At 45.3% G+C, this 12,912-nt stretch overlaps 1 protein-coding gene across 4 annotated transcripts in view; it reads left to right on the top strand.

Moving 5' to 3' along the window:
• Positions 1 to 306: 306 nt before the first annotated feature.
• NUP153 (nucleoporin 153) overlaps positions 307 to 12,912 on the top strand; it is an 81,540-nt gene continuing 68,934 nt past the window's right edge. For all 4 annotated transcript variants that reach the window (XM_045004940.1, XM_045004942.1, XM_045004941.1 and 1 more), the window contains exon 1: positions 307 to 414. In XM_045004940.1, coding sequence (XP_044860875.1) covers positions 307 to 414 — 108 coding nt within the window. The remainder of the gene's footprint in view (positions 415 to 12,912) is intronic.

The following is a 12,912-nucleotide window of genomic DNA, read 5'->3' as shown; positions in this document are numbered from 1 at the left end:
CGTTGTGCGCGAGTTAGTGACGCCACCTGCCCGGGCGGGCGCTGTGTGGTTGGTCGGACGGGGGGGGAGGGGTGCACGGAGTCGGCCGCGGCGCGGGCGGGACGGAGCCGGCAGCCAGCAGCAAGCGCGTGAGGCCCCGGAGTCCGCGAGACAGGCCTTGCGGCGCGTGGCGGGGGCATCTCCATAGCGACAGTGACAGCACAGAGGGGAGGAGGGAGCGCGCGCGCGCGGCGCGGCCAGGCCGCGGGGGGAAGGGGGCGCCAGCGGGGGCCGGGCCCGCTCTGCGCCGGGGGGCCGGATCCCAGCATGGCCTCGGGCGGGGGAGGCGGCGGCGGCGGCGGCAGCGGAGGGGGGAAGATCCGGACCCGGCGGTACCACCTGGGCGCCTCGAAGCCCTACCCGAGAAACAAGCAGGTGAGAGGCCGGGGATGGGCCGCGCCGCGCCGCTCTGCCAGGCCGGGGGCTCTGACTCGCGGGGGCCCGCGGGGACTGGGAGCCGCCGGGCCGGGCGGAGGATCCCCGGCCTATCCAGGCCCCGCGGGCTGGGGACCCACGTGGAGCCCGGGGGTGGCGGGGGATCGGGCCGCCCGAGCTGCGGGAGGGCGCTGGGGGCGTGCGAGGAGCCACGGCCCGGGGTGGGGGGGGTCTCCAGCGGGGCTGGCGGTGCGTGCGGGGGAGGCTTTCCCGTACGCTGGGGCCGCTATGCATGTGTGGGGGTTTCCTCTCGGGCCGCGGGGAGGGGTTTGGGATTTCCCTCTGGGAGCGGAGGGGGGGCGGGAGTTAGGGATTTCCTGCCTTTTTTTCGGTGAAGCTGGGAGGGGTCACTGGAGGGAAGAGGAAACGTGTTTAGCAGTTGGTGCCATGTGTGAATTAACCCCGTCTCAGTTTGCTTCAAACAGCTTTGACGGGGCGGGAACGGGGGAAAGAAAAGCCTTGGAAGGAAAAATCTGGAGAGCGTTTCCTGTCACACAGACGAGCTGGTGTAGGGTGCAGATTTTCCCAGGATGTAAACTTTGACTCTGCCCATCATGTAATATCTCTGGGCCTTTGGGGCGGTTTAGCTCCACTCTTGATACAATCTTCTTTCCTATACTGCCCAAGTTACTGGTTGCTTCCCAACTCAGATTGCCAAAAGATAATTGTATATCAGCAGGAATGATTTGGGTTCACTTTTGGGCAAACGTTATACACAATCAGGATAAACCTCTAGAATGACATTATCTTAAATAGATGTTTAGTTAGCATACAGTGAATTTTGAGATTTGAATGTCTTTAAGATCAAACTAGCCAAAATTTTAATTGTTATGTACAAGTTTCAAAACATGTTACAAACCATGATGCAGTTAGTTGTCCTTGTAATAACTTCAGTAGGCAAATAGTTCATGCTCTTTAACCCCTCACATAAATGTTTCTGGTACTTCATTCTGTGTATATCTGTTGCTAGCACATATTGGGTGCTAATACAGTATAAGTAATAACAATATTAAAAAAACCTGTTTTAATTGTTTTTTAAATCTTGCTGAAGTGGTGGATAAATAACAAAATAACTTGTTTATATATTACAGCACTTGACACTGCTGGGCATTTATAGATAAAAATCCAGAAACTAGGTGGGATGGCTGGTGGACAGGCAAATAGATCCTTCATTATTAGTGTGTGTGTTTCTAGGAGTTTTAGGGTACTCGGATACCTATGTACTATACAGATCTCATCTGTGTGGGTATATATGTATGCATACATTTGGGAATGTGTTTATGTAAATCGTTGAACTAGGTTAATACAAATTCAGTTATGTTCTGTTTGTATATAAAGTGAAGGACTATCCAACATAAATCTCATAATATACTGCTTCTCAGAATAATAGAAAGGAATTGTAATTTTTCTACAGTCTTAAGTATACATATACAATTGCATAACACTGTTCTGCATCTGTTCCTGAAGCTCTAGGACAGGGTTCTCAAACTGGGGGTTACAAGGTTATTACCTGGAGGCTGACAGCTCGCAACCCCTCACCCCAAACCCCACTTCACCTCCAGCATTTATAATGGTGTTAATTAAAAACACTTTTTTGTATATTTTATATGGGGGGGTTGCACTCTGTAGCTTGCTATGTGAAAGGGGTCACCAGTACAAAAGTTTGAGAACCACTGCTCTACGAGATTAATGACATCTAAACAGTAAAAATGAGTTTCTTCATCTCTAAGTGTAGTATTGAAACATCTGTGTAAAAGCTAAAGAAGTATTGAAGTAGCAAGTAATGAATGTGTTGATCACTGCTAGTTGAGGAGTGACTTTGAAGGAAATGTATGGAAAGCTTTAGATAGTAATTATGGACCTAATCCTCTATTCTAAATGGACCGGTTGTGTTGTCTTTGTATATTCCCAATGGGTTCATTTGGATAAGTGCTGAAGTAAGCATGTGTTTGGGAATATTTGGAGGATCAGGCCCTAAGAATAGATACCTGAATGTACTGGTCAAATTTACAGATGTAACATGGTGTAATAAGAAAAATGCTTTCTTTACTGTAATGCTTCAAAACTCATTTTTTCAGGCAGAAATTATAAAGCCTGAAAGCACAATTCTTTGTTTTTCCCCCTTGGGTAAATCAGTTTTTACTGGGCAGGCTTTTTAAAGCCTGCCACCAACCTGTATGTTCACTTTAAGGTTCAGACTAGTGGTTTTAATCTTGGGGATATGACATCTGTAGTTTCAAAGATTTGTCTACTTTTTTGTGCACTGGTGTAAAAAGTGACTTGCACTGGCTTACCTGTGTTTGAAACCTGGGTAAGCTGCACCAGTGTAGTATGTCTTCACAAAGGGTTTGCACTAGTGCAACTACATTGATGTAGCTTTAGCAGGGGGTGGGCAAACCTTTTGGCCTGAGGGCCACATCTGGGTATGGAAATTGTATGGCGGGCCATGAATGCTCATGAAATTGGAGGTTGGGGTGTGGGAGGGGGTGAGGGCTCCAAATGGGGGTGCAGGCTCTGGGGTGGGGGGTTGGGGGTGTAGGAGGGTACTTTGGGATGGGATCGAGGGGTTTGGAGGGTGGGAGGGGGATCAGGGCTGGGGCATGGGGAAGGGGTCTGGGGTATAGGTTCCAGGCGTCGCTTACCTCAAGCAGCTCTCAGAAGCAGCAACATGTCCCTTCTCTGGCCCCATCCACAGGCACCGCCCCTGTAGCTTCCATTGGCCGCAGTTCCTGGCCAGTGGGGGCAGCATGTGGAGCCCCCTGTCTGACCCTACGTATAGGAACCAGAGGGGGGACATGCTGCCGCTTTCAGGAGCCGCGCGGAGCAGGGCAAGTTCTGGACCCCGCTCCCCGGCTGGAGCAGGGCAAGTCCTGGACCCCGCTCTCCAGCAGGAGCCTGAGGGCCGGATTAAAATGTCTGGAGAGCCGGATAGTTTGCCCACCCCGAGCTATAGTATTGCAGCCCCCTCCCAAGTCCTGGTCATGCAAGTTGCTTTGAGCTTGTGGAACCCCACTGAAGTCAGTGAGGCTTGATGCCTGGGTCTGCATGTACAGAGAAGTTGCTCTTTCAGACCTAATCCTGCATGTACCAGTGCTTTAAATAATTATTTTTTTCATGTGCACACAAACAATCCCTGATTCTAAACTGTTGATTGCTTTGCTTCTGAGTGACATGAAATACAAGAGCCGAAAGAAATAAAAAATTGCCATATATCTGAACTTCCCGCCCTGTTCTGTGAGGAACATCTGATTGTCTGCTGCTGAATCATCCTAGGAAGAAAAATGTCTCATGATTAGGCATAACTTTTAGAATTTTGCAATCAACAGTATAATTTGGTGATGTTCTGTAAATGAGACAGAGATTTTTTTAGTTTAAGAATAATGTTCATTTGAGTATTTTGTGTGTCTGTCTCTACATGCTTTAGTTCAGTAGTAGGCTGGTGTAAGAAACTGGTTTTAAAAGTTTGTCTTTTCTTTCAAGAATTGGGATGTAGTTCATTTCAGCTCATGTTTTATCTCTGGTACCATCTGTACGTAAGTGGGAACCATGTTATCAAGAACAGTGTAACTATGATTCTTGTTAGCAGGTATTAACAGAGTTTCTGCCATCAGCATAAAAAATTACTCCTACTCTACAGGGGCCTATCTACACTGAGAATTTTTAGCAGTTGTCTCACATTTAGTCTAGCAGTTGTGCCAGTAAAGCTGGAAATGCCAATGTAGAGTGGGTACAGGCATTTTTACCAATTTTCATCTATTTCAACTCACTTTAAATGTAGCTTAGCATAGTTTTGTGAAACAATTTATAGCACTGTTCATTAGTGTACATTTCCCAGGGACCTTGTATTAGCATGTAGTACCAGCACAAATGTAGACAAGACTGTTGGTTCATAACTGTCCTTATTGGTATATACCTCAGTTCTGTCTCAAGGCTTAGATTCTTTCATTCCCAATGGAAGAATAAAGTTTGTAATGGAGAAAAGTCCTTTCTGAAGGAGAGAAATAATGTTTACATCCCACTTTTGTATCTTACATAGTTCATCCATCAATTTAGAGCATGAGATTCTCTCAGAGTAAGAACATGCCTAAATTATTTTGTCTATATTACTGTTTCTAAAAGTGGTCTGTGGACCACGTCTGACTTACGAAAAACTGACAGATCGGTTTTTTTCCAGCTGCCGTGTCACATCTGTGTGACAGCTAAAAAATGATTGAATTGTTCATAATATTTTTCTGATATTGTATTAATGCATAAATATTGTGCAACTGCAAATTTTGAAAGGGAGGTATTCTGCACAGTCCTGACACAGGAGAAAAAGTGGTCCCCAGTACAGTAACTCCTCACTTAAAGTCGGCCCGGTTAACGTTGTTTCGTTGCTGATCAATTAGGGAACATGCTTGTTTAAAGTTGTGCAGTGCTCCCTTTCTAACGTCGTTTGGCAGATGCCTGCTTTGTCCAGGAAGAACAGCCCATTGCAGCTAGCTGGTGGGGGCTTGGAACCAGGGTGGACCGGCAGCCCCCCTATCAGTTCCTTGCTCCCCTAAGTTCCCTGTGCAGCAGCTGCCCAGCAGGCTAGCAGTTGCAGCTGTCCCTCCCCCCACTGCCATGTGCTGCTCCTGCCCTCTGCCTTGGAGCTGCTCCCCGAGACTCTTGCTTGCTGTGTGTGGGGGAGTGAAGGAAGAGGGGGGCTAATGTCAGGGTGTCCCTCTCCCCTTTGCTCCTGCACCCCACTTACCCCATCTTCCATAGAGTAGGGGGGACACGCGACAGGGTTCAGGACAGAGGGAGCTTGCTGGCAGCAGCAGCTGAGGTCTCAGCAAGCTGATCTAATTAACAAGGCAGTGTACTTAAAGGTGAAATGCGCATCTCTTTCTCACACACAGTGTGTGTCTCTGTCTGCGATGCTCTCTCCCCTCCCTCCATTCCTGCTGCCTTGTACAGTAGAGTGTGAGAGTTAACCCTTGAGGGCTCAGCCAATTGCTAGTTCATCATTTAGCCGTAAGGCATTCCCTGGAAAATATCCCACCCTCTGACTCCTCCACCTCAACCAAGCTTCCCAATCATCATCGCTGTGTACCAGTATTAAATTGTTTGTTTAAAACTTACACTGTGTGTATGTATATATAATATAGTCTTTTGTCTGTTTAAAAAAAATTCCCTGGAACCTAACCCCCTCATTTACATTAATTCTTATGGGGAAATTGGATTCACTTAACATTGTTTTGCTTAAAGTTGCATTTTTCAGGAACGTAACTACAACGTTAAGTGAGGAGTTACTGTATAATCTTTCTGTTAATACATGATCTGCTATGAAATGTTGAGTATCCCTGGTTTCTAATACTTTACATTTTGTATTATACACCCCTGTGGTCACTGGTGCTATAGAAGTAATAATTATGCTGGGTATTCCAAAATGCCACTTTGCAGAAACTAAATTTTTTTTAATTTTGACTCATTAGAACAGAACTTTAGAATTATTCCTCAGTTTGTCCACTCTTTCTGTATTTAGTCTCAAATCTGATTCTTTTCAAGAATAGCCATGAAAAATTTGGACAGCTTTCATGCGTTGCCATCAGATATATCTCAATCCGTCCCGTTGTCTGGGCATTCACCAGATTGAGTGGTTTATTTCTTTATGACACTTCAAATATCTGCCATTTCTTCTTTATCCCATTGTCAAAACACTTACTGAAGGCTTGTGCACACAAAGTTGCACCGATTTAATCTAAAATGGAAATTTAAACCATTTTTTTAAACAGGTAGAAACCCCTGCGTGGATGCTCTTATTTTGGTTTTAGAGCAGTCCTTTCTGGTTCAGTTTAAGACTGTTGGGAACGGGTTTAAGATAAACTGAAATAAGCGACTCTTACACTAAAATGAAAGCTGGTTTAATTAACTGGTTTAAAAATTATTTAAAGGGTGGTCTGTGATAGAAAGTTATACTCATAGCTACTGAGCTGTGAATTTAAACCAGTATAACTCCAGGTGTGGATATTTTTATTCTGGAAAAAGTGTGTGTTCCCAGGTTTATTTAACTTAAAGCCTCTTTCTAAGTGACACAAGCTTTTATTCTGGAGTAAATGTTCACACCGGGAGTTATATCAATTTTACTATATCTGTTTAACTATACCAGTATAATTATAATTGGTAAAACTTCTGTAGACAAGCCCTAAGTTGAACCAGTGCAACTTTCCCATGTAGACAGGGCCTAACACTTCAGTATTCTCTAAACTTCACCTCTCATTTCCATATTTCTCCTACTTACAGTGCTGCTGTTAATTGGCATAGCTATAATTAAAATATTTGTGGTAAACTTGGTATACTGTGGCTTGCATTTTTAACAAGCGTTAGCTAATATGTGTTATAATCCTAATGTAGACAGTTGTATTTTTAACACAGGTTAATTAGTTGAAGTAAACCCTGGAGTCCGCCAAGCAGTGAATTGTTTGCTGTCAGGACTTGAACTAGTGACCTGGCAGTGAAAGGCTCTGTATCCCATTATCAGTCCCCTACTCATCCAGACCACTGAGTCTGTAAGCTGATTTAAAATAGTGGTTGAATTCTGGTGTGTGTGTGTGGGGTGTGTGTGTGTGTGTGTGTGTGTGTGTAAAAGATATTCGCTTCTCCTTCCACCCTTAAATAAAAAGGTCAATATTTTTACATGCAGTTTGAAAAGGAGATAGGCTGTTTTGTTATCTTAATTCTTTAACTTTAAAATAACAAGTTACTCTAGTGTTTAAAAGCACAGAAATATATTTTTCATATTTTTAAAAATATATTGGTTGGCTCATCTCAATTCTCCAAGTGTACTGATGGATTGGTAGCAGTAAGAGTTATAGAATACTTTAGGCTATTTTTTATGGATACACACTCCAAAATATTTGGATAAAGCACATTTTGAACTTTTTCCCCACATAACATTTGTGGTTCCTTTGAGACAAATATTAGCTCCATGTTCTTTACAAATTATTTGCAAGCTGTTGGTTTCTTTAGTGACTCTCTCTTCAGTTTAGTATCAGAGGGGTAGCCGTGTTAGTCTGGTTCTGTAGAAGCAGCAAAGAATCCTGTGGCACCTTATAGACTAACAGACATCTGTTAGTCTATAAGGTGCCACAGGATTCTTTGCTGCTTCTCTTCAGTTTGGCTTATGCAAATTATTTGGTGGAGGCTGTCATGTTAACATTAAGATTCTTTATACAAAGGGTAGAATATATACAAATTAACATATTCCATTCATGTTTGGTTTTTTTACTGCAGCTATGCTATGCAGTTGGAGGCTGGTCTACATTGTCTTAAAAAAATTAAATCAAATGAATTAAATTAGCTGTTCTTAAACTGATTTAACCCTCACTTTAAATTATTTTAACTTAATTTGCTTAAGGGTCAAACAAGTTTAAGTATATCTGTATTAATGAGTTGCACTGTATTAACGAGATCAGTTTTTAATAGCCTTAATTAAACTGGTGCAACTTTTCTAATGTAGGCAAGTCCTGATTGCCTTCCAGTAGTGCATTAAGTGACATGACTACCATCTGTGTTGAAAAATGTAGGCAATAAAGGAGCAGTGTCCTGAATCTTCACAGTAAATGATGCTACTTATTGCTTTCAGCGTGCTTACCTCATGTTAATTAAAATAAAAAAACTGCTAATGAAATCTTAAAATCACAGATATAAATACACACACATAGGGAAATGGGTATTAACATTAGTGACATTAACTTGCCCACATTCAATATATATTTTTGATTTCCATTTTATAACCTTAACATTGCCTTAATATATAATATTAAATTGCTGTTTCTTGTGTTTTGTGTTTTTGAGAGACACAAAATGCTTGTGACTGATTGTGTTTGCATTTAAATAGTTCCAATTTGGTTTTGATGTTCACACCTCATTGAAATTAACAGAACAGGAGAGCTGTTTTTACCATCTTTGCTGCTATTTGGCTGCAGACATCTTCCATATAGGTTAGGAACATATTGGGGCTGGTCTACATTAGACAAGCTACACCCATATATTCAAACCCCTAGTATAGATTCACTTAAACAGTTTTCAGTCTTACATCTGATTAGCTTAAGTCAATTTGAGCTAAACTGATATAAACAAGGTTTAAACTGATTCGAGTGTATCTATATTAGGGATTTATTCTGGTGTAACTAGATCAATTTTAAATCTGTTTAGTTACACCAGTGCAATTTTTATAACGTAGAACAGTTCTTTATGTTTTTAACAGAAGATTAGAATGTACAAAACACTACAGAATGAATCAGGAATTGTAGACAACCATGATGAAACCTCAGAATCTGCCATTTTTGCAATCACAGGTTTCTCTTGTCCCTGATGTTCCGTCAGACTTCAGAGGAACTTGTTGTGTGCTTCAGTGGATACGTACAATCTCCCTTAAGCAAACTGTCCAAGTAGCAATCCTTGTCTTTATCAAACTGGTCAGAGAACACACAGCAGGATTATACAAAATTTAGGTTTAAAAACTCTTGAGCCCTGACTAAAGTAATTACAACTTCCACTGTTGCTACCCAAATGTGAATTTTGGGTTCTAACTCTTATGTTGTAGACAAAGCCTCTGTTTGATGCTTAAAAGTTGATAGGGCTTTGTTGAGCCATGCTAAAAATCATAGATGGCCACTGAGCATAATAAAGGTGATTTTTAAATTACTTGCCTTACTTTAATATTTCCCATTTCATCACCCAAACTTAACAAGGTGCTACTTCTAAATAAGGGCTCTATACATGCAAAGTTTCAAACTTAAGTCTAGTCTACATTAGGATTTTACATGAGTATAGCTCTGGTGTGAAAATATACATCCCTGAGAGATGTAGGTATGCTGACCTAATTCCCGGTATAGACAGTGCTAGGTTGATGGAACAATTCTTCTTGTGCTAATGGGAGAATCCTTCCCATTGGTGTAAGTAGTGTCTACAGTAAAGCACTACAGAGTTTGTGCATAATTCAAAAATTGTGTCTTCACTAATAGGGAGGACTCCTGTGAACAAGATGAGATGAACAATAGGATTGGCACGTTCAGTGTTTGATTCACAGTAGCCCCATCATATATCACAGGGGTCGGCAACCTTTCAGAAGTGGTGTGCCGAGTCTTCATTTATTCATTCTAATTTAAGGTTTCACATGCCGGTAATACATTTTAACATTTTTAGAACATCTCGCTCTATAAGTCTATAAACTATTGTTGTATGTAAAGTAAACAAGTTTTTTAAAATGTTTAAGAAGCTTCATTTAAAATTAAATTAAAATGCAGATCTTATCAGTTTAGTGCAGTGGTTCTTAACCTGGGGTGCACCTCCTGGGGCAGGGCCAGTGCAAGGATATTTTGTGCCCTAGGCAAAACTTCCACCTTGCCTCTCTTTCCCCCCCGCACATCGGTACATTGAGGGGCAAATCCCAACGAGCCTTTATAGGCCCCAGGGGCCAGCCATGCCCAGAGGCTGCTCCCCAGACCAGGTTCCCCCCTCCCCGTCCCCTGAACTTCCCTGGAGGGTGCACAGCCCCCCTGTGAGCCCTCCTTGCCCCGAGTCCACTCACTGGCTTTGCCAGGCTTGGGCCGCTGCAGCAGCTTGGCAGGGAGGAGCCACCTTCCGGAGGCACCGGAGAGCCAGAGCGTCCCACTTGCGGCAGCAGCGAGCCCCAGCCATGGAGGAGCCGGTGCGGTGCAGGGGGTCAGCAGCCCTGCAAAGGCAGTGCCGCCGTTGCTAGCAGGGAGCAGCTGTGCCCCCTGCCCCTCCTGCCCAGGCTGCGGCCCGTCGCCCCCTACCTGTCCCCTGACTGCCCCAACCCTTATCCACCCCCCCACCCCCAGACAGACCTCCGGGACTCCCACCAACCACTCGCCGCCCCCTGACAGGACCCCCAGAACTCCTGGCCCATCCAACCCTCCCCCTGCTTCCTGACTGCCCCCCGGGACTCCCCTTACCATGCCCATGCCAGTCAGACGCTGGCTCCACGTGGAGGCAAAACTCCACGTGGAGTGCTGAGGCAGCGGGAGGTGGGGAGCTGTGGGAGGGGCAGCGGCGGCAGCTCACGCTTCCGGGAGCCACAGAACCCGAGTGCAGTGAGGGGGGAGCCGGGGAGCGTGTCTGCCTGGGCTGCGGCCCGGTGCATGTGGGCAGCGGTCCCCATGCGCCCCTTGGCTCCCCCGTCACCGTGCTTGGGCTCTGCAGCTCCCGGGAGTGTGAGCCGCTGCCACCACTCCTCCCACAGCAGGCTCAGGGCCCCGCGCCCTGGCGGCTCACATTCCCAGGAGCCGCATAACCCAAGCCTGGTGAGGGGGGAAACTTGGGGGTGCGCCTGCCGCTGGTCTGGGGTCCCAGCCGCTGGCCCCGGTCAGCCTCCTGCCGGCTGAGTGAACAGAACCCCAGGCCGGCAAGACACTGAGTGGGGCCGGCGGCCAGGACCCTGGCCGACAGCTGCATGCCAGGCAAAATCGGCTTGTGTGCCACCTTTGGCATGCATGCCGTAGATTGCCGACCCCTGGTATATCAGCTCAGTTTGTAGTAAGGAAGGGAGATAAAGACAGTATAGCATTGATTCTTGAAGAGTATTTGTCTTATACAAATCCTATTAAATCATATGGCTAGAGAGTAAACAAAACCAAGCAAACTGCTGACACCACTTGTAAGCAATGAGTAATTTTCCTAGTGTAGACCGGGCTACAATGCTGAAGACACTTAGGAAGTTCTGGCCAGTTAGATGACACAGTCAGTGTTTAAAAGGTTGGTTGCATTTATATTAATGCTCCCAGCTGGTATTGCTGCAACAGTGGTAATAAAAATCATAAGTCTTGGGTGGGCATAGCGGTCTTTTACGTTATGTATGCGTAACGGTGCTGGAACCCACTCTGCTAATATTGTTGATGTGCATTCTAAACAGAGTGTAGGAAAAAAACAAGTATTTGGGACCTGCCTACTAAATTAACCACATTTAAACATGATTGTGGTTAAGCCATATTATAGCAACTTTTTTTCTTTCTTGCATGGACAGATAACGTTGAACTAAGTTTTAATCCTGGTTGACACACACACTCACACTCTTAATTGTTTTAGAGAATGTTACTAAAGTATCTGGGTAGCCGTGTTAGTTTGTATCCACAAAAACAAGGAGTCCGGTGGCATCTTAAAGACTAACAGATTTATTTGAGCATAAGCTTACTAAAGTGCATTTCCTTTTAACGCTGTCACAAAATATCCAGGAAATCACCAGTTAGGCCACACTAACACCCAGAGCAGCTTGAGTTCATGTAATTTATTGCTCTAGTCTCCCCAGTCCCAAGCCTTCAAAGACTCTAACAAAGAAATTCCTGCTGATGCCAACTGGTATTGGCACAGTTGGGGTTCCCTAGTAGACAAGGCTCTAGTGGCTTCGATTGGCTTTACTGCTATGTTAATTAAAGCCGACAGAGCCTTGTCCATGCTTAAGCTCCCACTGATGCTAACATGGGTTTAGCTGAACGTTTAATAACATTAATAGGAAATTCTTTTGTAAACAAAGCGATAGATTCTTCACTTCCACAATAGACTTTCACTTCCCATATGTAACTACCCAGAAAGCACACATCCAGTTTCTCCAAATCACAAAGAAATGCAAAGGTTTAATTATGACCTCAGCAAGACATATTAAAATAAGCATACATTGCTTCACTGTGAAAGTATATAATGAGTTTTTACTACCTTAAAAATTCAGGGTCCTAGTTAAGGTTTGTATATGAAAGTTGAGGTCATGGGGGAAAATGACAAAGATTTTTATGGAGGCAATGGCAGCAAGTGATGGATTGGGAGGTTTTGGGTTGGAGGGTAAAGAATTTGTCAAGGTAGCTGGTTAATGTACCATTTGTCCCGATATTCAGCTAAGGAGACGAGCAAGATGTAGGCGCTGACTCTGTGGGTTCTCTGGGGCTGGAACACCCACAGGGAAAAATTGCAGCCAAGCTCCCCGCTGCTCGCCTCCTTCTTCCCCCCGTCCCCCCAGTGCGCCGCGTCCCCGCTCCTCCCCCCTTCCAGTGCTTCCTGCCACCTAACAGGCATTTGGCGGCACTTAGCGCTTTCCAGGAGGGAGGGGCGGGAACGCGGTGCGGTGGGGATGGAGGGGGAGAAGAGGCAGGGCAGGGGCGGGGACTTGGAAGGGGGTGGAATGGGGGTGGGATGAGGTCGGTGCAGGGACAGGAAGAGGTCGGGGGTGGGCGAGCACCCACCCAGCAGAGGAGAAGTCAGTTCTGTAGGGGTGAGTGACGGGTGAGGGAGTGAAGAGGTGAGCAGTGGGCAGGGAGATGAGCGGTGGGTGGGGGACTGAGGAGGGAGGCAGCAAGCCAGCAGCAGGCCAGGGGATGAGGAAGGGCATGTGGGGGGGCGAGTGGGGAGGGGGCGGGACCTGGGGCAGAGTGGGGGCGGAGACTGGGAGGAGTGGGAGTG

Source organism: Mauremys mutica, chromosome 2, assembly GCF_020497125.1.
Source record: "Mauremys mutica isolate MM-2020 ecotype Southern chromosome 2, ASM2049712v1, whole genome shotgun sequence".
Taxonomy (NCBI): domain Eukaryota; kingdom Metazoa; phylum Chordata; order Testudines; family Geoemydidae; genus Mauremys; species Mauremys mutica.
The sequence above is the reverse complement of the archived record's forward strand: the minus strand, read 5'-3'. Positions and strand labels throughout refer to the sequence as shown.